At 39.5% G+C, this 21,792-nt stretch overlaps 1 protein-coding gene across 2 annotated transcripts in view; it reads left to right on the forward strand.

Annotated features, from left to right (window-relative positions):
- Positions 1 to 21,792, forward strand: part of ITGBL1 (integrin subunit beta like 1) — a 211,786-nt gene that overhangs the window by 83,024 nt on the left and 106,970 nt on the right. For both annotated transcript variants that reach the window (XM_036831493.1, XM_036831494.1), the window contains 3 exons: positions 11,928 to 12,074; positions 17,417 to 17,539; positions 21,646 to 21,786. In XM_036831493.1, coding sequence (XP_036687388.1) covers positions 11,928 to 12,074; positions 17,417 to 17,539; positions 21,646 to 21,786 — 411 coding nt within the window. The remainder of the gene's footprint in view (positions 1 to 11,927; positions 12,075 to 17,416; positions 17,540 to 21,645; positions 21,787 to 21,792) is intronic.

The raw sequence follows: 21,792 nt of genomic DNA on the forward strand, positions 1-21,792 counted from the left end.
GCAGAATGATTAGAAAGATAAGCCACAGAGAATCATTTTGCCCATTTCCCAGTGATTCCATAAGCCGTGTGTTTCATTATATGGGGGATTTCTGTTGAATTCTTTTCCTATTGACTTTTTTTTTTTTTTAACTTCAGATTATTTGCTGTGCACGTAATTCTTCCATTTAGTTTTTTTTTTTTAATTAATTAATTTATTTATTTTAGTTTTGGCTGTGTTGGGTCTTCGTTTCTGTGCGAGGGCTTTCTCTAGTTGTGGCGAGCGGGGGCCACTCGTCATCGCGGTGCGCGGGCCTCTCACTTCCGCGGCCTCTCCTGTTGCGGAGCACAGGCTCCAGATGCGCAGGCTCAGTAGTTGTGGCTCACGGGCCCAGTTGCTCCGCGGTATGTGGGATCTTCCCAGACCAGGGCTCGAACCCGTGTCCCTTGCATTGGCAGGCAGACTCTCAACCACTGCGCCACCAGGGAAGCCCTCCTATTGACTTTTGACACAAGGTGACAAAGAGAAATATATACTTTTGTTTAGAGATTTTTGCCTTCTAATGTCACCTTTAGGACGGTCCTGGGTGTACAAGGTACCATTCAGATTTAGTTGTTTCTGCCAAGATGCAGGTAAACGTCAGCCTTTATTTATGGAGTCATCTATTAAGCATGTGGGTTAAAATGTGCTGACTGTGCCAGTGGGTGGCAATTACTTCCTCAGACCTTCAGCTCAGAAATGTAAAATGATACACCTTCATTTTTCTATAATTCTTTAAAACCATACCTTGAGCTTCTGTATTAGTTTGTTAGGGCTGCAGTAACAAAGTACCACAGAGTGGATGGTTTACATGACAGACATATTTTGTTTCCCAGTTCTGGGGCCTAGAACTCCCAAGATCAAGTTGTCAGCAGGGTTAGTTCCTCCTGACGGTCATGAGGGAGAACCTTTCTCATGACTCTCCCGAGCTTCTGGTGTTTTGTCCGCAATCTGTGGTGTTTTCTGGCTAGTAGAAACATCACCCTGATCTCTGTCTTCATCCTCACATGGCGTTCTCTGTGTGCAGATGTACCCTTTTTATAAGGACACTGGTCACAATAGATTAAGGACCCATCCTACTCCAGTATGACCTCATCTTAACGCATTACATCTGCAGTGACCTTACATTCTGAAGTATAAGGGTTAGGGCTTCAACATCTAAAATTGGTGGGGACACAGTTCAACTCATAACAGCTCCCATTCCACCTACGATAAAAATGGTTTTTGGTTTGATTCTGGGTGTACTCAGTTTGGGGTTTTCCCTGGAGTACAGATGCTAAGGGCGATGGGGACATAGGGTCTTTGGGAGTAAACTGCTCACAGCCCACAGGGCCCTGCTGCTGTCTTCCTGTTCCAGATCATCTCTGGTTCTCTAGTTGCTGCAGGACAGTGGTGGCCTGTGTCAGGTACTTGCACCTTCACAGCCATTTCTGTTCTACTGAAGCTGTTCCAAGATGGTCCAGAGTCAAGTTACATCTCCCGGAATGGTCACAACCCTATCTCTCTGTGTCCTGTACTCGACGCCCCCTGGAGAGGGCAGGGGACAGTACCTTTTCCTGGAGACCCAGGCCGTGCATAGCTCTTGCCTGCACCTTGCTTCCTGGCTTAGCCTGTATCCTTCTGAATAACAGTGTCCTCCCATTCAGATTGGCAACTACGTTCTACCAGCTCTTCACAGACCCTCAGCTTGTAAAGATTAACCCTACTGTCTCTTCCGTGCAGTGTTTTATGAATATGAGTCAGGGTGGTGGCACCTCCTGAGCGCTGCTGAAGTCCTAAAACAACACTCCTTTTAACATCATCCCTCGTAGGGGTATTGCTTCTAACGGATGTGTTTTTTTCTTTTTAAAATTTTTGAGTAAAATATGATCATAAAGTATAAAAAATAATTAAAAAGATCAATATTGTGTCTCCACCACCTAGCTTAAGAAATAGAATCTTTCTTATAAATTTGCAAATCAATTATCTCCAAACTCCTGATCACACTTCAAGAAATTGAATTTTTACCTGTATTTGTGTATTCATTGATAATTTATCTAGAGAATAATTCCGCATTTTGGAAACCACGCGCTCGTGTCAGGACCTTTGTTCTGAAGCTGAAAAAGAAAGATCGGCTTTTTTTTTTTTGCTGCTTTTTGTGCTTTTGCTGCATTGCCAAATGCATCCAATGCCAAAGGCTAGTATGAATGTGGGGGGAATTTTATGAAGCTTAAAAAAGTACACAGACACCTGGATACATACACACACATAAATATGTATGTATTTAAGTGTATATATACTTGTTAGCACATTGGTTAGCACACTAGAGTCTTAAACTTATTATTTGGGCACAGTTAATCATAGAATTAATTAATAGGTTTGCCTATTAGTTTTGTGAAATTTGGACCTCCCTCCTGGGAATATTTCTTATCTCTGTAACACATATGCATTCTTCGTATAGATCAGGAATTTTTCTGTGCAGTATTCGAGAGGAAGATACATGAATCAAAATTTGCACCTAATAACCATTTTTTATTCTGCAAAAGTACTTCTTCACTTAAGTTTAGGATTGGAATTATCATGACAGTTGTATTTGGGCTACCTGCTCTCCAAATACTTTCAGTAGAGATGTTAATAGCTGACATGTTATTGACAGGCAGTGTTTTGAGTGCTTTATGGGCACTAACTCATTCCATACCCATGAGAACCCTGTGAGATAGCTGTTATTATTATCCCCATTTTACAGATGAGGAAGCAGAGATAATGAAAGGTGTTTAATTGTGTCCCCAAAAACATATGTTTAAGTCCTAACCCCTAGTACCTCGTAATGTGACCTTGTTAGGAAATAGGGCCTTTGCTGGTGTAATTCGTTAAGATGAGGTCACGATGGATTAGGGTGGCCCTATCCACCAATCAACATGACTACTGTCCTCATAAGTAGAGAAGAAGAGACACAGGCACAGGCGGGGAGAGGGCCATGTGATGGCAGAGGCAGAGGTTGGAGGGATGCAGCTGCAAGCCAAGGGACTCCAAGGATTGCCAGCCCCACCAGAAACTAGGAAGAGATGAAGTATTGTACACAGAATCTCAAAGTCCATGACCCAGCTGACACCTTTTTTTTTTCCCCATGGAAAGGCATTTTATTTTAAATATAGCAGTGTGTACATGTCAATCCCAAGCCGGCACCTTGATCTGGGACTTCCAGCCTCCAGAATCGTGAAGACAGTAAGTTTCTATTGTTGGGAGTCACCCAGTTTGTGGTACTTTGTTACAAACCTAGGAAACTAATGAAAAGCCTGAGTATTTGCCCAAGCTTACCCAGCTAGCAAGTTCTGGCCGCGGGACTTGAACCTAGGCAGTGTGTCACAGGAGGACATTACACTGCCCCCTGGAGGACACAGAGCATCACCATGTTGGCTGTGAGCCGTAAGGGCATGAACAGAGTTTGCTCTGTCGACAACCAGCACAGCTTGAGGTGAAGAAGGCTAACGTAACCAGATGGAGCATATTATTAATATTTGTCAGAGATACACATACACAAAGTTCTTTTTTTAAAAAACATATTATTGGGCTTCCCTGGTGACGCAGTGGTTGAGATCTGCCTGCCAATTCAGGGGACACGGGTTCGAGCCCTGGTCTGGGAAGATCCCACATGCCGCGGAGCAACTAGGCCAGTGTGCCACAATTCCTGAGCCTGCGCGTCTGGAGCCTGTGCTCCGCAACAAGAGAGGCCACGACAGTGAGAGGCCCGCGCACCGCGATGAAGAGTGGCCCCCACTTGCCACAACTAGAGAAAGCCCTCGCACAGAAACGAAGAGCCAACACAGCCATAAATAAATAAATAAATAAATAAATAAATAAATAAATAAAATTACAAAAAAAAAAAGAAGGAATGCTATCTTTTAAGGAGTTGTCTTGGTGCTGGGAGAATGTTGCTCTTAAAAAAAAACATATTATTATTTTTATTGATATTAGTATAGTATTTTTTAGAAATTTATTTATTTTTATTTATTATTTTTTGGCTGCGTTGGGTCTTCGTTGCTGCACGCGGGCTTTCTCTAGCTGCGGCGAGCGGGGGCCACTCCTCTTTGCGGTGCGCGGGCTTCTCTTGTCGCGGAGCACGGGCTCTAGAGCGCACGGGCCTCAGTGGATGTGGCACGTGGGCTCAGTAGTTGTGGCACACGGGCTTAGTTGATCCACGACATGTGGGATCTTCCCCGACCAGGGCTCGAACCCGTGTCCCCTGCATTGGCAGGCGGCTTCTTAACCACTGTGCCACCAGGAAAGCCCAGCACATACACAAAGTTCTGAAAAAAAAATCTCGACATTGAGAGGGGTGCTGACAAATACCATCCAATCATCCAGAGCTCTTGGTAACCACATTAAAAGACAAGGTTTAGAGTCTTGCTAAGTCTCATATATAAATATACATACCCACATATATGTGTATTAATAAACACACGCATACATATACACGAACATACATATACACATATCTCCATTGACCAGATTCCTTGACACACATATTTATCTATAATGAGAAGGAGGTGATGGTGAACAGGGAGTTTCCTTTTGTTCTTAGTAAAACTGAGGAGATTTCAGTCATTTCTGGTCTCCTAGTCTGGTTACAATATTCTGAGTTTCTTAGATTCCAGTTCGATTAAGTTCATTTCCATCAGCTAAGAAATACTGTTGATGGATATTGTGTCTAAGGCTTGAGTGGCTTCTGTCATTTGGTGTATTTGAGATGAAGTGACACCCTTGAATAAAATACCCCAAGACAGGACAAAAGACCAAGACAGAAACCAAAGGAAGTGAGGGCTCCTTTTATTTTTCTTTCACAGAAGAAAGTGAAGGAATCTCTGTAAAGATTTCTGATGAATAAACTCGTAGAACTGGGAGCTGGCGGAATAGAGGACTGGAAGATTCCATCGTCTGGTCCAATAGTCTTTCCTCTCTCTCTTTTCCTTCTCAGGACATCTGAGAAATATAGCACATGCTCTAATTATGGGGCAGGGTAGGGAACACCAGCTTCTCGAGAAATGTGGATGAAACGGCAGAGAAGACAGTTCTAATAATTCCCCCTTAAAGACACATACTCTGCAACCCTCGAGAAATACTGAGTTTATGTACATGTTTAACTTACCAGACCAAAAAAAAAAAATTGAGTCCAAAAAGTTCGAGGATTAACTCACCTGTTGAGGGTCACAAGACCAACTATGGCAGAATCTATATGAACACCTAGGTTTCCTGAATTTCCAAGCTAGTGCTTGTGTCTGAGTGTGTTTGTATAATTCTTGCCTGACTATGATATTATAGGTTTGACTTTATGAAATTTGCCACCTAAGATTCAGCTAAAACATTGTGTCTTGATTTGCTATAATTTATATTTTATAATTTATAATTGTCACAGGTTACCAGAATTCTAATGTTAAATCCCCCAATTTTAGCAGTATTCAACCCAAACCCACTTTAAAAATAAACGTATCAGGATAATCGGTGGTATTTTAATGGGTACTTTGAATAACAAACAGGATTTTGTTTCATGATTGTTTTCAGTAGCAAACAAGATTTGGTAACAATATCCACAGCTACCACCCTGATTTAATATGTTGAATGCCCCATTTGAAGGAACCACCTTGGTTTGTTGTAAGAAAAAGAAAATGATTGAGGCTATAGTATGGAATTTTCAAGATGAAAGGAGTCTTGGGGTTATTCAGTCCAATTTCTTAATTTTGCAGATCAGCACCCTGAGGTCTAGAGAAATTAGATAACTAGATTCCTGAATTCTTCTATCTGCCAGCTTTAGCATTATTTCATTTTAAATAGTGAAATCTGATAATTTTACTGTTAGAATTCTTTCAACATGTATCGAGTAATCCAGTTCTGAGCATGTGAGTTACACAAGGAAACAGTGTCGTCAAGCCACTAATCCATAGATTTTACTGGTGCCACTTTTCCTAGACCAAGAGGGTGCTCTCACGTTTACTACATTGCAACTAAACGGATAATGTTGGCTGTAATAGGAAAAACACAGCTTTTCAGCTAATAAACTGACCTTGAGCGAGCTAATTACACTTTGCTCCTCCTACTTGTAAAACAAGGAAACAAAAATCTGTCTTGCTGGCTCCTTATGGCAAACAGACTAGCCTGTGTAAAGTACTTATCACTCTACCTGGAAACCAGTAATTGTTAGTTTTCCTTTCCTCTCTTCTTTTCCATTTTCCTGATCAAGGTTGCCTGGTGGATTAGTGTCCAGGTAGGACTAGAGCCCAGATCTTTCCATTTCTGGGGCAGAACTCCCTTCTACACGGAATTCTTCCATCATTCACATAGTAATGTTCTCAGAAATGGGAAACAGAAATATCTAAGAAGTCAGTTTTTAATTAGCCTGAGAAGCAAAATAGGGACTTGTACCTCTGTCTTGAAAATGGTCAAGTTTCTATTGCAAACCATGAAGTAATTGTAAAGTTAGTTAAGGGATCCTCGTCTTAGAATTTTAGATGTGGCATTGTTCTTTAGTTTCTTATAGCTGGAGAGGCTGGGAGATCTATAGTGGCTCAGAAAGAACAGGAGAAAAATTGAGTGTGTCTGTTATTAAATGAGCTTGTTTGAATCCACTGGACAATAAGACAATTCAGGTCTTGGGAGTTTACTTATTTGACCAAACCAAATAGATTTGCAGGGCCAACTGAGTGCTCAAATTAAAATATCTATTTCAAGGTTACCATGTGGCTCTAGCAGTGGAATACCTAGCTTATCTGACATCCAGAGAGAATCACTTTTTAACATCCTCCTCCTCTAGATAATAAAATTGTTGTCAGTAGTAATCATGGAATAATAATTAATCATCAAGATTTGTTTCCAGCTTTATTAAGATACAATTCACATACAGCGTTGTGTAAGCTTAAGGTGTACAGCATAATAACTTACATATATTCCAGAATAATAACCACAATAACTTTAGTTAACCTCTGTCATCTCATATAGATACAAAAAAAAGAAGATAAAATTTTTTTCTCCTTGTGATGAGAACTCTTAGGGTTTACGCTCTTAACTTTGGAATATACTGTACAGTATATTTGTATGTATATTAACTATAGTCATTGTGTTGTACATGACATACCTAGTACTTATTTATTGTATAACTGGAAGTTTGTACCTTTTGACCACCTTCATCCAATTCCCCTCCTCCTATTCCCGCCTCTGTTAACCACAAATCTGATCTCTTTTTCTGTGAGTTTGGTTTTTATGCTTGTTTGTTTGGTTGGCTGACTATTTTTAGATTCCATATATAAGTGAAATTATACAGTATTTGTCTTTTTCCATCTGACTTATTTCACTTAGCATAATGCCCTCAAGATTCATTCATGTGTCCCAAGTGACAGGATTTCCTTCTTTCTTACGACTGAATAGTATTCCATTATATATATATGCTATATATACTATATATATATATAATATATATACACATATATATTATATATATATATACTATAGCTTCTTTATCCATTTATCCTATACCTATGCCTACCTATGTCTACATTTATCTATTATCTATCTACCTTTTTAAGACTTCAAAAAGACTTGAAGCCAAAAACATATAGCTAATCCAATAGGCACGTTAATTTTGGCAGTTTATTTCCATCCAAAGTATCAGTAGACTTGGAGGAGAGTTAAGTGCCGTCCCCTTCAGCTTTTTTTTGTTTGTTCGTTTGGCAAAGAAAGGTACTATTACTTTTCATTGGTATATGCAAATGGCTAATTGATTTTTAAAAGTTCTTCAATACTGGTAAAGTATTTCCAATTGGAAACAGTTTGTTTTAATTTTTTAAAAAAGCATCAACTTCTCCACTGTGCACTAGTGTATCTTATCATCACTCTGAGTGGAATAGATTAGTGCCTTTGCATTACCCAGGTACAAGGGATCACGAAATAGTGGTGGCAGTGCTGCAGTTGCATTGTTTATTTGAGAATCACAAACCCCATTTTATTCTGTCTCTGTTGGAATGTCCTTCCTTGATCAGTGGTGATCAAGGCTTTAGCTCACCTGGGAAGCACTGGAGACAGTTGACCAGGCCTCCATATTCTTACCCAAAAAGGAGACTAAACTACTGGATTTTACCCTCCACCGTGACTTGTCTTCCCTTTCCAGCAACTGGCAACACTACTCACAGCCCTGGGAGCAATGTGAATAGCCTTTGGCTTTTTCATCCTTATTACTTTGTGGGGGGTTGTTTTGGCATTTCTCTCACATTCTTGTTTTGTGTGTTTGTTTTCTCTTGACTCCTTGAGAACATATTTGAAGGGCAACAGATTTATTCTCAAGGATGTTGGATGGTTCGTTTTAAGACGGTATTTTGTAGTTGTGGAAACAGAGTTATCTGGAGAAGAGCCAGAACTGGAATGGTCTAGACAGCCGGGAATGGTGGATGTCCTGCTGGTTAGGACTTCATATTGCCCTGGGCAAGGGCCACCCTTTGACCTGGACAATAGGAGGGGTTCGGCTCTGGTCCTCCTCTGCCATCCTTTCCCAAGGCGGAGTGGGGTGGGATGCCTGAGAGGCCAAGGGGACATCGCCACCTGGAGCCCTGGGCCCTGCCACCTCTGCTCCCCTAGGCTGAGGTGCCTGGGACCCAGGACCTTCTACCCCGAAGGTCCCCAAATCTCTTCCAGAGCCTGCTGTGGCTTTCCCCCAAGTCAGTGGCAGTGCAGATGTCCTGAGGCTGGGCTGGTGGTCAGGCAGCAGCTACCGCAGGAGGGGCAGGGGAGGGGAGGGGCTGGCAGAGCTGTGGAAGCACATGTGGACCTGGGCCAGGCTGTCTGGGAATTCTCAGGCCCTCCCTGTGTAGGATAGAAACGGGGAGGAGGGGGCTTGCTGCCAGCTCTAGCCGATTTATTTGCATATGTAAGAGAGAAAAATGATCCCATCTTATACATGACTATACAGCAGGAAAGAGGATAATCAGGACCTACTGTTTGCAGCTGTTGAGGTTTAAATTGTGTGCCCCTAAGAGATGGGTGAAATCCCACCACCAGGTGCTTGTGAATGTGACATTTGGGAAGAGAGTCTTTGAAGGTGTAATTAAGATGAGCCTCTACTGGAGTAGGATGGGCACCAATGACTGGGGTACTCATGAGGAGAAAGATGTGAAGACACAGACACACAGAGGAAAAGGCCACGTGAAGACAGAAGCAGAGCCTGGAAAGCTTTCACAGCTAAGGAGCACCAAAATCACAGGCAACCATCCGTAGGTAGGAGAGAGGCACGGAAGAATTTCTCAGATGCCCCGGGAGGAATGGATCTGCAGACACCTTGATTTCAGGTTTTGGGGCTCCAGAGCTGGGAGAGAGAAAATTTCTGTTGTTTTAAGCCATTCAGTTTATGGTACTTCGGATGGTAGCCATAGCAAACTAATACACAGTGGATAAATTATTTTGCAAAACGAGATGTTTGCCGAAGCCGTGTTATTGACACTGTAATGGAGATTACCTTGCTTCGATAATACAGCAAACTCATTCCCTGAGGTTGGCCAAAGCTCTTATTAACCTTGGATAAAGAGTAGAAATAGAAGATTATTTTCTTTCTAAAAAAAAATTAGACATTTATCTCCAAATAAGGTTGTACAGGCTATTACTTGGTAATCTTGACAGTAAAAAAAAATCGATTCTCATTTACTTTCCTAAATGGAGGAAAGTGAATCAAGAAGGCCCTACTGGGCATGAAGATTAGAAAGAACATAAAGGTAGAGGACCCTGTCCTACATTGTCTGTCATCTTTGCCTCCAATCAGATGCTACAGGAAAAGCTGAAAACACATTACCTGACACAGTGTGTGCCCAAGATATTAGTATTAGTTGTAAGGAAAAAGGGCCCTCTAATCAAAAAAATTGTGTATTCTACGTAAAGTTAAATAGCTTTTTCATGAAAGGACCTCTGATGGGCTTCAGTGTGCTGATATATATCATAGCACGCTAAGAGAAGAATATAGCATGTCTCTTTCCATGTTTATTTTATCATAGAACCTTTTATGGAAGAAGTTTCTGAAACTGAACCTCCATGGACTAACTTTGGGTTGTAAGCACCTAAAATATTGCTTCTACTGATGCTTCATTTGGTCAGTGTGGGATGAATGAGTCTTTTCCTATCATCTGTACATTTTCCTTATTTTTCCAAATCTCCCTCCCTTTCAAAAATCTGTAACCTTTGACCCACAAACCATTACCCACCTCTGTCATCTATACCTTAGTTTGGAGTTTAAGATGTTCTATCCAATATAAAAGAAGCATTGAGTATTCTTTTATTCTAGATACTTCATTTTCTTCTAAAGCATTTTTATTTTCTTTGCAGTTGATATGGAGCTTTTTAATTGGGATGAACCATAACTGACATTTAGCTTATAAAAGTGGCTACTTCATGTGATTTAACCTAATACACTAATATTATTAAAGAATCGTTACAGTTACCGAGATACTTAATTCACCAAAAGAGGCTCAGCCACTTCAAGAATTTGGCTTAATACTTTTATAAATAGACTGGAGGGTTGGCAGGAGAGATCACTTATGCTTGTAAATGATACCAAGTTGGCTGAGATTGACAATATCATGTAGGACCAGACAGGAATGCAAGATGATACAATCAATTTGACAGAATAATGTGCACTTGATAAAATGAATTGCAATTAAGGTGCAGGCAAGGTTTTGTTTGTAAAATAGAAAAATTAATTCGAAAAATGCAACAGGAATAGAAACACTTACCTGGACTGGGCCCAGGGGAGTTTTAAAGTCAGCCAATCACAGATCCAGGCTCTGCCAAGCATGCCCAAATGGCATGCCTCAGAGCCATTCATTCTGACCGACCATCTGGACTTCATCATGTGGATTTTGGCTGCCACCTCGAATGACTGTTGGCCCAAGATCAATGATTCCATTCCATTGTGGCTATGAATTTCAGGCATTAAGACATAGTACTGTTACCTTGAATAATACAAGAATATTCTCTCTGTAACCCATTCAAACTCTACTCACCTTCCAAGGCCCAGTTAAAAGTCAAGAAAGTCCAGAAAATCTTTCCCCTCTTATTTCTATAGGTTGTAGACTACATCCCTCAACTTAATATAAGGTCCAACAAACATTTCTGGCTGAAGATAACACAATTCTCTTTGCATATTAGCCTCAACTTTTCAGTTTTGTAAGTTCCTTAAGGGCAAAGACCAAGGCTTGTGTTTTGTACTTCTTTCTAATATGTAGTCAATAAAACATTAGCAGGATTCTTCAAGCAGGACTTAATAAAATTAATAACCACAACAATAAAAACAGCAAAATGTTGATTTGAGAGCATGGAAGGTTGAGAAATTTTTGTGGCAGTAGATGAATATGACTCTTATCCTTTTGACTCTTGAACCAGATTACCCCATCAAGAAACAAAATATATACTTATTTTTCATGTCAATCTTATCCCAAGGTGGTATTTAATGTATCTATACAATTTTATTACATATCAAATTCAAATAAATATAAGGCCAATGTTTAGTTTAGTGGAATTTCATGTGTTATAAAATGCAGTTAAATGGAAATTGTTCTTACGGGGCTTTTGTGTCTTAAATATGCCGGTGCTAGGTGGACTCCTTTTAGTGCTAAATTTCTGATCATGTGGTTTTTCAGACCTCTGGTTTATTATTTATCCTCATGTCTCTATGAGTTAAGTGAATGTTTTTAGAATGATTTATCGAAGTTGATTATGAAAATAAAATCCACATACTTCATTATATGGTATATAAATAGGATTACCCCTCAGTCACTGTTGTATACCTGTGTTTGAATTGATTATAGCTCGGTCCAGAACCAACATCACTGTTAAGATCCTTAGTTACAGTAATAGTTTCCTTTGGAAAAGAATTTGAGTCTAACGGAATGTTGTTAAATTCTCAGGCCACGGTGTGTGTGACTGTGGAAAGTGCAGATGTGATGGAGGATGGTCTGGGGACGCTTGCCAGTACCCAAAGACCTGTGACCTGACAAAGAAACAGAGCAACCAAATGTGCAAGAATTCTCAAGATATCATCTGCTCTAATGCAGGTAAGAATTCCATGCCCTGAGAATTGTTAAATGAAATAATCAAATGTGGGTTTTTAATGGAAATATGTAGGTGTTGAGAAATGTTGAACCTCCGAGTGAGACTGCTTTTGAGCATATTTTTTTGAAGTGAAATTCAGATAAATCAATTGGGAAAAATGTCCTCTTGCTGAGACTGGCAAGTCTGATGCTCTCCAGCTGTTCCAAATGCCTCCTTCAAGTAGGATAGTCACTGGAAACAACACCCTGACAACATTTTAGGTAAATTGTGAGCCGTGATTTTGAATGCTGGATTAATCCTTTTAAAAAGGATTTGTATAAACTTACTTAATTATCTTCTGTTACAGATCAAGGGTGCTTTGAATTTATACCTTGGCATCAAATAGAACCAAACTTTTCAAATCTAATGGGGGTTTCCGATGCCCTGGATGTGAAAACCATTGCAGAGTATAGTGATAGCAAGAGTTTTGTTTGACTAAAATATTTTTATAGCTGATAGACGTCATTTAAAAATATTTCTTAGAAATTTACAGAGGAGCTGTTAAAGTTAATTACCAAAATCATATAAAACACAACAGCTGTGGTTTTGGATTCAATGGTATTCAGCCAGTGTTACTATAATTAAATACTCTTTTAACTGTTGGGCACGTAGAACCTCAAAGTCAGTTTTTTCTCAACCCTGGTTGAACTTGAGAATGCTCCTGTCCTACATTGGAGGCTCTGATTTAATTGCTTTGGGGTCTGCTATGGACTATAGTGGGGTTTTTTTCAAAGTTCTCTGGGTAGTTCTTACGTAGATCCAGGGGTGTGAGCCTCTTGCTCTGCATGCTGAAGGCCAGGGTTTGACTACGTAAATGAGTATCTTCCCCTCTGAAGCTCACATTGTTGGTAGAGTCCTGCATTCAGAGCTGGGAGCTTTCCACAGGCTTTGATTGACAGGAATTGCTCTGTGTAGATTGAGTGCAGTAGGGTGTTTTGCTAATAGCAATCAGGTCTACTGCCAAGGCACGCTGTGAGTGGAGCAGCCGGGGACCGTGACGAAAGTGCTAACGGTCAGGTTACTCTCTGTGTTCACTGATACTCTCCTGGCTTCTCTCCAGCACTTCCTTTTTTCTTTTCCTCTCAGTAGAATCTCTCTAATTCTGGTTCATGACACCCTCTAAACACACACACACACACACACACACACACTCACCGTATAGCCTCTTTTGTTTTGAAAACTTCATGCTTTCCAAACTTCTTTCAGTAATAAGACTTGAAATCAATTTCAGTTTTGTTTCTTTGTACTCTATTTTCAGATTGATGGATGGATTAATTGATTGATTGATTGGTTTTCAAATCCAGGGTTTTTTTTCTTTTTAATAACACATTATAACCACATAGGGGTTAGTTTAGGAATCCGAAGATGTTTCAGTGCTAAGGAATCTAAATGCATGATTCACTACATCAACGCATCTTAAAGGAGAAAATTTACAGAATTGTTTCAATAGATGATGAAACACGTTGGATAAGATATAAAATACGTTTCTAAGATATCTCTACCTCTATTTTTTTAACATGGATACAATACTTTTATGTAATCTTACTGTCCATATTCCAATTGTGTCAATTGACCCAACAATGCCTTTTACATCATTGTGCCCACCTCTGTATAGGGGCAGTGTTACGTCTGGCTGTCGTATCTCTTCGATGTCCTTTAATGTGTCTTTAGACAACTTCCACAGGCAGCACAATCTTTTTTTCTCTCTCTTACTCTCCTCTCAGTTTCTAAGCCTTTCAAGTTTACTTTGGGGATCTTGCTGTCACATAGCTTTCTTTTAATGCCTACTTCTACCAGCCTAGTTCAGGACCACTGCCCCCAAACTGCATTAGTCTCTGAGTTCTCTATACTAATCTTTCCCCCTCATATCGCAGTGTGATTTGCAGGAAGCAGCTTGGAACAGAAGGGGAAGAGGAAGTATATGGAATGGGCAGAAGACTGAAGGGCAGGGGGAGATGGAGATGGAGCTGGGCACTAAAGGAGTTCCAGAAGTTGACTCCGTAGGGGTGCAGAATGGCAAGGCACAGTCTGCAGAGCAAAGCAAGGCTCCAGCACCATTGCATCAGGAGTATAGGCTGGTGTTCAAGACAGGGAGTCATCCTAGAAAGAGACAGCTATATTAGGCAGAATGAAAAGTCAGAGCTAAAATAATCTAGCATAAAACAGAAGACCAATCCTAGAGACTGAGTTACCTGGCAACCAAGAGAGAGGTGCAGGATGACACAGCACGAGCACGCGAGTCTGGCACTTTTGCCTGGGCTTCCATATGCCGTATCTTGGAGCCTCAGTTGTGAATTCTACTTGATGAGTAAGACAGGAAGTCTCTGAACTGTTGTAAACTTCCTGCATCACCCAGGAATGGTTCAGATGTGTGGACTGGAGTGAGCCAGCCTGTGGGGGACGTCAGTGAGAAGTTGTAGAATTCAGAGGCAGAGACTGTTCCTTCCCATCTTTCCTGAAAACAATGACTGCATACGTAGCCCTAACTATGTTACACCTCTCTCCCTACCCATGAAGGGCTCCTGGTATTCCAACAGATAAATTCTAAAATTCTTGACCAATATTCTTGATCCTACACTGTCTGCCTTTAGCCTACCCTTTTTTCCAAACTCAAGCCAGACTCTTCACTGTTAAATTCTCCATCCTTATTCCTTAGCCCAGGCTCTTTCTTCAACATCACAAGTTTTTTCTCCATCTCCACTTGTTGAAATTCTATCTATACATCAAGTGCCAACTCAAGAGCTTACTCCCCTACTGTGCCTTTCCTCCTTCACAGAGCCAGACTGAGGTTTATACTATCTTTATAGCATTTGTCACAAATCTGTTGCAAATGCCTTTGCGTCATCTGGTTTCATATAGATATATGTATATGTAAAAATTATCAATCACCTAGCTCTTTCTTCTTGGTCTATGATTTACTTAGTTTTAATTTTATCCATCTTATTATCTTCTATAGCACTTATGACTTCACCAATAATATAATAAGCAATGAGAAAATTTAATGAATGGATACGTGGATGGTTGAAAGACAGCATAAATAAATGTGAAAATGAAAAAGAAGGGTGATAATTAGAGAACAGAATGAGATGAGGCAATACCATGAATTGTAGCGTTAGATTGGAAACGAACTTTTATAAATTAAAATAGTTTTCAGGGAAAAAAAGCAAGAAAACGAAGTTTAATAGAAGTAAAATTCACACAAGTATTCTCAAGGAAGAAAAATAACAAGCTCAAATTCTGCAGAATCACCATTTATATGTGACTGTGAGAGAAAGAACCCTTACAGAGAATAGCAAATCACAAGTGACCTGTGTAACAGAATCACGCAGAGAGTGTGAAACCAGGAAGTGGTGGGATCCATAAATATAAAATGTGTCTGGAGAAAATATTTGGGAAAATATATGGCTAATATACTCGATGTCTTAATGGGAGAAGACAAAGAACCTGACATTTTCTGAAAGTCTACAGTGTGCTAGACACATTAGCATTTTTAGATAGATGACTGGGTGATATATTTATCACTTGATCCACACAGCAGCTCTATGAAGAAGACGTTATTTGCAGATAAGGAATTTGAGAGTTAGAGATAAAAGTAATGACCTCAAAAATGTATAGCTAGTGGGGATTAAGACCTGGATATGGCTGCGAATCTACCTTAGTCCTAAATCTATGCTCTTTCTGGTACACCACATACAGACTTGCCAGTATCCAGTAGCTCAGTTCAAATATCCATAGTACCATCTTCGGTTCCTTCCCATCCTTTACCTCTCATACCCAGTCACCAAGTCATCTTTTCGTTCTCCTGAAAATATCACCATGTGTATTTGCTTTTTTTCTAAACTCACAGCCATGACCTGGGTCAGCCTCTATCTTCTTTCCTGCAGACTAATGAACTAACATTCCCTCATGTCCACTTGGCCTCATTTCAGTTCATTCTCCGTATGACAACCAGAGTAACAGGGTGGGAATGAACACCTGATCTCATGACTCCCTTGTTGAAAATATTTCAATGGCTTCTCATTTTTCTTCTTGATTCAAGTTGGAAATCTTTAATGTGACCTCTTAGACTTCCGTAAACTGCGTCTTTAATTGCCTTTTTCCTTTCATGACATTTTCCACTTTATTTTCTGCTATACGCCAGCTGTCTTTTTCATTTTTCTCTTATCTCCTCTTTTACCTCAGAGCCTTTGCTGTTGTTTCTTGCTGGAAGTGGGCTTCTTCACCTTCTCAATTCTCTTAGCTATTATTTTTACTTGGCTTTCAGTTCTCAGTTTAAGAGCCATTCCCCAGGGACTCTATCTTTGACCACCGGGTCTCAGTTAAATCCCCTTACTATGTGTTTCTGCAACACTTTGCACTTCTCCCCTGATTTTATCACATTGTTTTTTACTCATATAAAACTTTAAGAGGAGGATTATGGCTGAATCAATCTCCTGTTGCATTTCCAGAGTCTAGGATGATACCGGTGAATGGCAAAGTCTCAGTTACTCTATGGTGACTGCTGTGATGATCGATTAAAGATTTTAAAATAAGCATTAAAAAGGAAGCTCCTCAAATGGACATTATACTTCTCAATATCCTTTGGATGCTGTTTTATTGTCAGTGAAATCACTCTTGGGGTTGTAGTCAAATCCTCAAACTTGGCTGGATATGTTGTGTGTGGTAGACTAGATGACTCCAGTGCCTCTGTATCACCCTGAGCTGCCCTGAGGTTTTGGTGAGGTCCCAGGCACTCTATGCAGAAGAAACCCACTCTGGTCCCATACCCATAATGACATGGGTATCAGTTTAACACTGTGGGTATGAAATTATTAGGAACACCTAAGGTTTTCATTTATGCATTTGATAATGAATTCCACAAATATTCATTATATAAATAATATGTTCAAATATTGTGCAAAGCATTGAATAAATAACTGCTGAGGAAGATAAGCAAGGTTACTTCTCTCACAAAGCTTAGAATTTTCTGCTTTAATTCACTTCAGGCCCTGGTGTAATCAGAAGATATTCACTCACGCATTGATTGGATGGACATGTATAAAGTAGCTCTGCTCTTGGGGAGGTCACATTCATGAAACTGTTAGAGGTCAATCATAATAGCTGTGTGCTATAAAATATAACTCCTGGGCTACAATAATCTCAAGAAAGAATGTCATTATCTATCTCATCATACCCACAGTAAAACCTAATTGGAATGTTAAATTGATTTGAATTGTCTTTATCTATGAAAGAGATAGGTTAAAATTCATTAATTATAATTTATATGCATTTAACAAATAATTTTTGCTCTGTTTTAATGGTTTAGGTACCTGTCACTGTGGCAGGTGTAAGTGTGATAATTCAGATGGAAATGGACTCATTTATGGTAAATTTTGTGAGTGTGATGATAGAGAATGCATAGATGATGAAACAGAAGAAATATGTGGAGGTATGTATATTAACTTTGCAGAAATTAATAAAAGTACTTGACTTTTTCACCTATTTCATTGCACTTTTTTTTCTATGAATTTCTGTGCTAAGTTTACTCATTTAAGTTGAACCTATGTTTATTTGGAATATACTTCATATAGGGAAAGTTAGACTAAGGCATTCAGAGCAAACTAGTACATCTTAAAAATTTTTTATAGATTTTATTCTTTAACTATTATTTATTGAAGTATAGTTAATTTACAATGTTGTGTTAGTTTCAGGTGTACAGCAAAGTGATTCAGATATATATATGTGTGTGTATATATATACACATATATATATGTATATTCCTTTTCAGATTCTTTTCCATTATAGTTATCACAAGATATTAAATATAGTTCCCTGTGCTATACAGTAGGTCCTTGTTGTTTATCTATTTTATATACAGTGGTGTGTATCTGTTAATCCCTAACTCCTAATTTATCCCATCCCCTTTGGTGAAACATGTTTGTTTTCTATATCTGTGTGTCTATTTCTGTTTTGCAAATAAATTCATTTGTATAATTTTTTTAGATTCCACATATAAATGATATCATATGATATTTAGAGCAGACTAGTACTTTTTAAATGCAAAATCAGATTGTTCCTCAAGGAGAACCAGATCAATATGGCAACAGGCCAACTGCAGGGTTCTGTAGTGGTCCTAGCTGGACTCTATCTTCTCTGCTCACCTTAACTGCTTTTACTCTGCCTCTTTTATCCCAGTCTCTCCATTGCATTGTCTTTCCTGTTCTGAACCATAAAACTTTAAATAGTCTCATGTCCTATTGGGGACATTGAAGGCCAATAGGATTATTAGCCTAGAATCTATCCCTCCCCGCCACACACTTAGATAACTTTTTTCATGATTGTTTCTACAGACCACCATTACCTCAGTCCATTTTTCTGTTGTACCAATTATTGCATGCTTGCTAATGTCAAGCACTGCAATAACTACTTCACATTCATTGGGTAACTTACCAGCATTTGGAATGACTTACCAGGGTTGAATGGGAATTTAGACTCTGGTCTGTCTGATGCCAAAGGCTGTGCTGTTCACCCCTCACCATAGAGAACTGCCCTGGAGTTTGGAGCTCCGTGAGAAAAGCCTTTCTCACCACCCGCAGTGCCCTTCCCTTCTGCTTGCCTATCTGCAACCTTGTGCCCAGAGAGAGTTTCAGTCGTGCTGGCACAGGAGAGGAAAGTAAACAGCAGTGAGAATCCCTTCAGTTTAGGTAAATTCTTCTCTGCTGTTATTAAACATTTCAACCTGGTTACCTCTGGCCTCATCTCTCTATCCATGAGTAATTGCTTCTTTCATTGAAATCTGAAAAGACTCGGTGCATGGAATCCTATCCTGCGTACCAGATGGGTGATCAGAGGAGTATTTTCCCTTGAAGGATCAGGAGCAAATGGGGCGAGGAGGAGCCAGAGGGCCATACAGTGTCACTAAGCTGTCCTTTTGTTTACAAAAACAAATTGTGGCTTCAATTCCTGGGGTCATCCAGATGCTCTTATTTTAGGTCAGCTTGGTTTTTTTCTCTCTGTTTTCCTTGCTGCACAACCAACCAAGATAAAACCAACAAACACGAACCTTCATTTTTCAAGCCAGTGACCTAAGCTGGGTGCTGCTCAGACAATTCTGCTAAAGGGCTCATTCCAAAATAATTAGAAAAATTAGATAAATCTACCCACAGATATTATGTATTTGTCCTGATATCTTATTTCCAATTATTACAGATCAAAAAAGAGGAAGGGAACATGTGTGGAGCCAGTGTTTTCTGATGCACACCACCAAAGCAAAGTCTATTTGCATGTGTAAATATAAACATTGAACTGGAAACAACAGGAAATGTTTAACTCTCAAGCTTTCCACTCATTATTTCCGTTGGTTTGAGGCTAAAGCAATTTCATGGTGCAAAGTCTCTGACCACAGATACTAACACTCCAGTAAACAGCCTCTGGGGATGACCTTGACTGGGATTCTAGATTTTTCCATGTGTCATTCACATAAAACCAGTCTGTTGAGAGGTGATCCTACAGCCCAATAATGGAGCAATTCAAAAGCAGATTTTCTTACACCATTAGTTTGCACAAAGCAGAGAATGATGCTCATTGTCTGGAGTGTGTTTTGTCCTGAGGCTTATATTTTATCTCAATTATTCAGGTATGTCTTATTACAGTATTTTCATTTGAGCTATGAATATATCTGCTTAATTTTCCACCTATATCTGCATACAGTGTAGCCTTACATGATTTATCCTAGTAATCCTATTCACCTCTACCTCAATGATTTTTTAGTAAAACCCCAATTCAATGCTGAATTTTCTAAACATACAAAGAATTTGGGTTTGAAGAATGAAGGTCTATGATCATTTGTTAATCTCATGGTAAGCCTTACATAGGTAGCATCTTAAATAAATTTCCTACAATGACAGAGGAATAAATTTCTGAAGATTTCTGAGATTATAGCGGAAATTCTACTTTTTGAAGTTTTAAAAAAAACCCTGACTCCTAGGAAAAGTTGTCTTGCTTTCTTCCAGTGTAATCCTCAAGTTCCTAAGGCTTGTGATGTAATACTGGAATGTGATTTTTTTTGTGTGTGTATACATGTAGAGATATCTTGAAGTTCATAAATAAAATGTATAGCTTTTATATTTTATTATTGATGAAATCATTTGATAGCCTTTATGTTTGCTTAAGTGAACAAATTAAAATTTGCTGTAGAAATGATCGTCTATTAGCTTAGTTTTCTGTGGCTACCCCGATTACAGCTCATTTAGACAGAAAACATGGCATGGTATGCTTGGGTCCCTGTCTCTTTCTCTCTGTCTCGCTATAGCACTTTCTCTTCATCTCTCGCTCTTTCTGTCTCTCTCATGTATGCCTGCTGGCAGGAAGTTTCATCTGAGAGACAAGAATGTCATGAGACCAGAATATTCTACTGTATTTCTCCCTTCATATGTGAGTGTCTCAGGCCCTACTGACACTCTTGCCATTGGCCAGATATGCCATAGTGTTTAGAAAGAAAAATAGCCTCACAATTAGTTTCCCATGGCCCTCTGGGACGATGACTGTTGGAGAAGAGAGAGGCAGGAACAAAGACTTTAGCCATAGACTCTGATAAAACATAAATTCCTATAAACCAGAAAGAATAGACTAAAACCCAAAATGGCCCTGGTTTTCATCAGATTTGCAAGAACAAGAACATACATTCATGGTTGGGTGGCATAACTACAAAAAGGGAGGATATAAAAAGTGATTTGGGATACAAGGTATTGTCATCTTTTGGGAATTTGTAGGATTGCTGGACATGGGTGCAGGAAGCGATGATGTGACCATTCATTACAGATTGTTTGGCATAAGTACAAACAAGCAGAGTAACAGTTTACAGCATGGAGGGAGCTGAAATTGTGTGGAGGCATCTGGACACAAAATGACGGGCTGTCCTTACCTAGCATTTGTATCCTCTTGACAGATAGGAGGGGAATTTGATTGTAAGACCAAGGGTCCATGGTATTTTCTTTGTAATTAGTAGTTTAAATGACTACTAAACATTGATTTCGCTGAAAACCTCTTTTCCATGTGGTAAGACACAACAGCTTGCAGGACACAGTTTAATGAAACGATGAAATATTTTCTCTGGTTTAAGAAATGGTCATTAATGATGTGCATCCAAGGAAGTATGCACCATTGCTTTCTCAATGGTGGATTTCAAATATCAAGAAATGCTCTTAGAGTGAATGCTTACATACATTTGAGTTTGATGTACACATCTGAGATCAGAAACATAATAGACTTGCACAGTCTTTCATGCCATTTCCTTAAAATTCTGTCATTTTAATCAGCCACCTGGCTAGGACAAGTTAGAGGACACCTTGACTTGCTTTATGTGTGTAATTACGTAGGTATAGGCACACCTATGATGTTTTGGGGGCAAACTATATAATTTGATTACTTTAAGCAAGGGCTGTGGAGCAGGTGAATTATTTCCAAAGGCAAAAATGATCACCAAGAGGTAGAAAGTTAATTCTGCTTTTAAAAGTTGCTTTTTTCCTCACTGTATAAAATTCATTTTGGGTAAAGGCCACGGAAAGTGTTACTGTGGAAACTGTTACTGCCAGGCTGGTTGGCATGGAGATAAATGCGAATTCCAGTGCGACATCACCCCCTGGGAGAGCAAGCAAAGATGCACATCTCCAGATGGCAGAGTCTGCAGTAACAGAGGTGTGT

This window comes from Balaenoptera musculus, chromosome 18 (genome assembly GCF_009873245.2).
Source record: "Balaenoptera musculus isolate JJ_BM4_2016_0621 chromosome 18, mBalMus1.pri.v3, whole genome shotgun sequence".
Classification (NCBI taxonomy): Eukaryota; Metazoa; Chordata; class Mammalia; order Artiodactyla; family Balaenopteridae; genus Balaenoptera; species Balaenoptera musculus.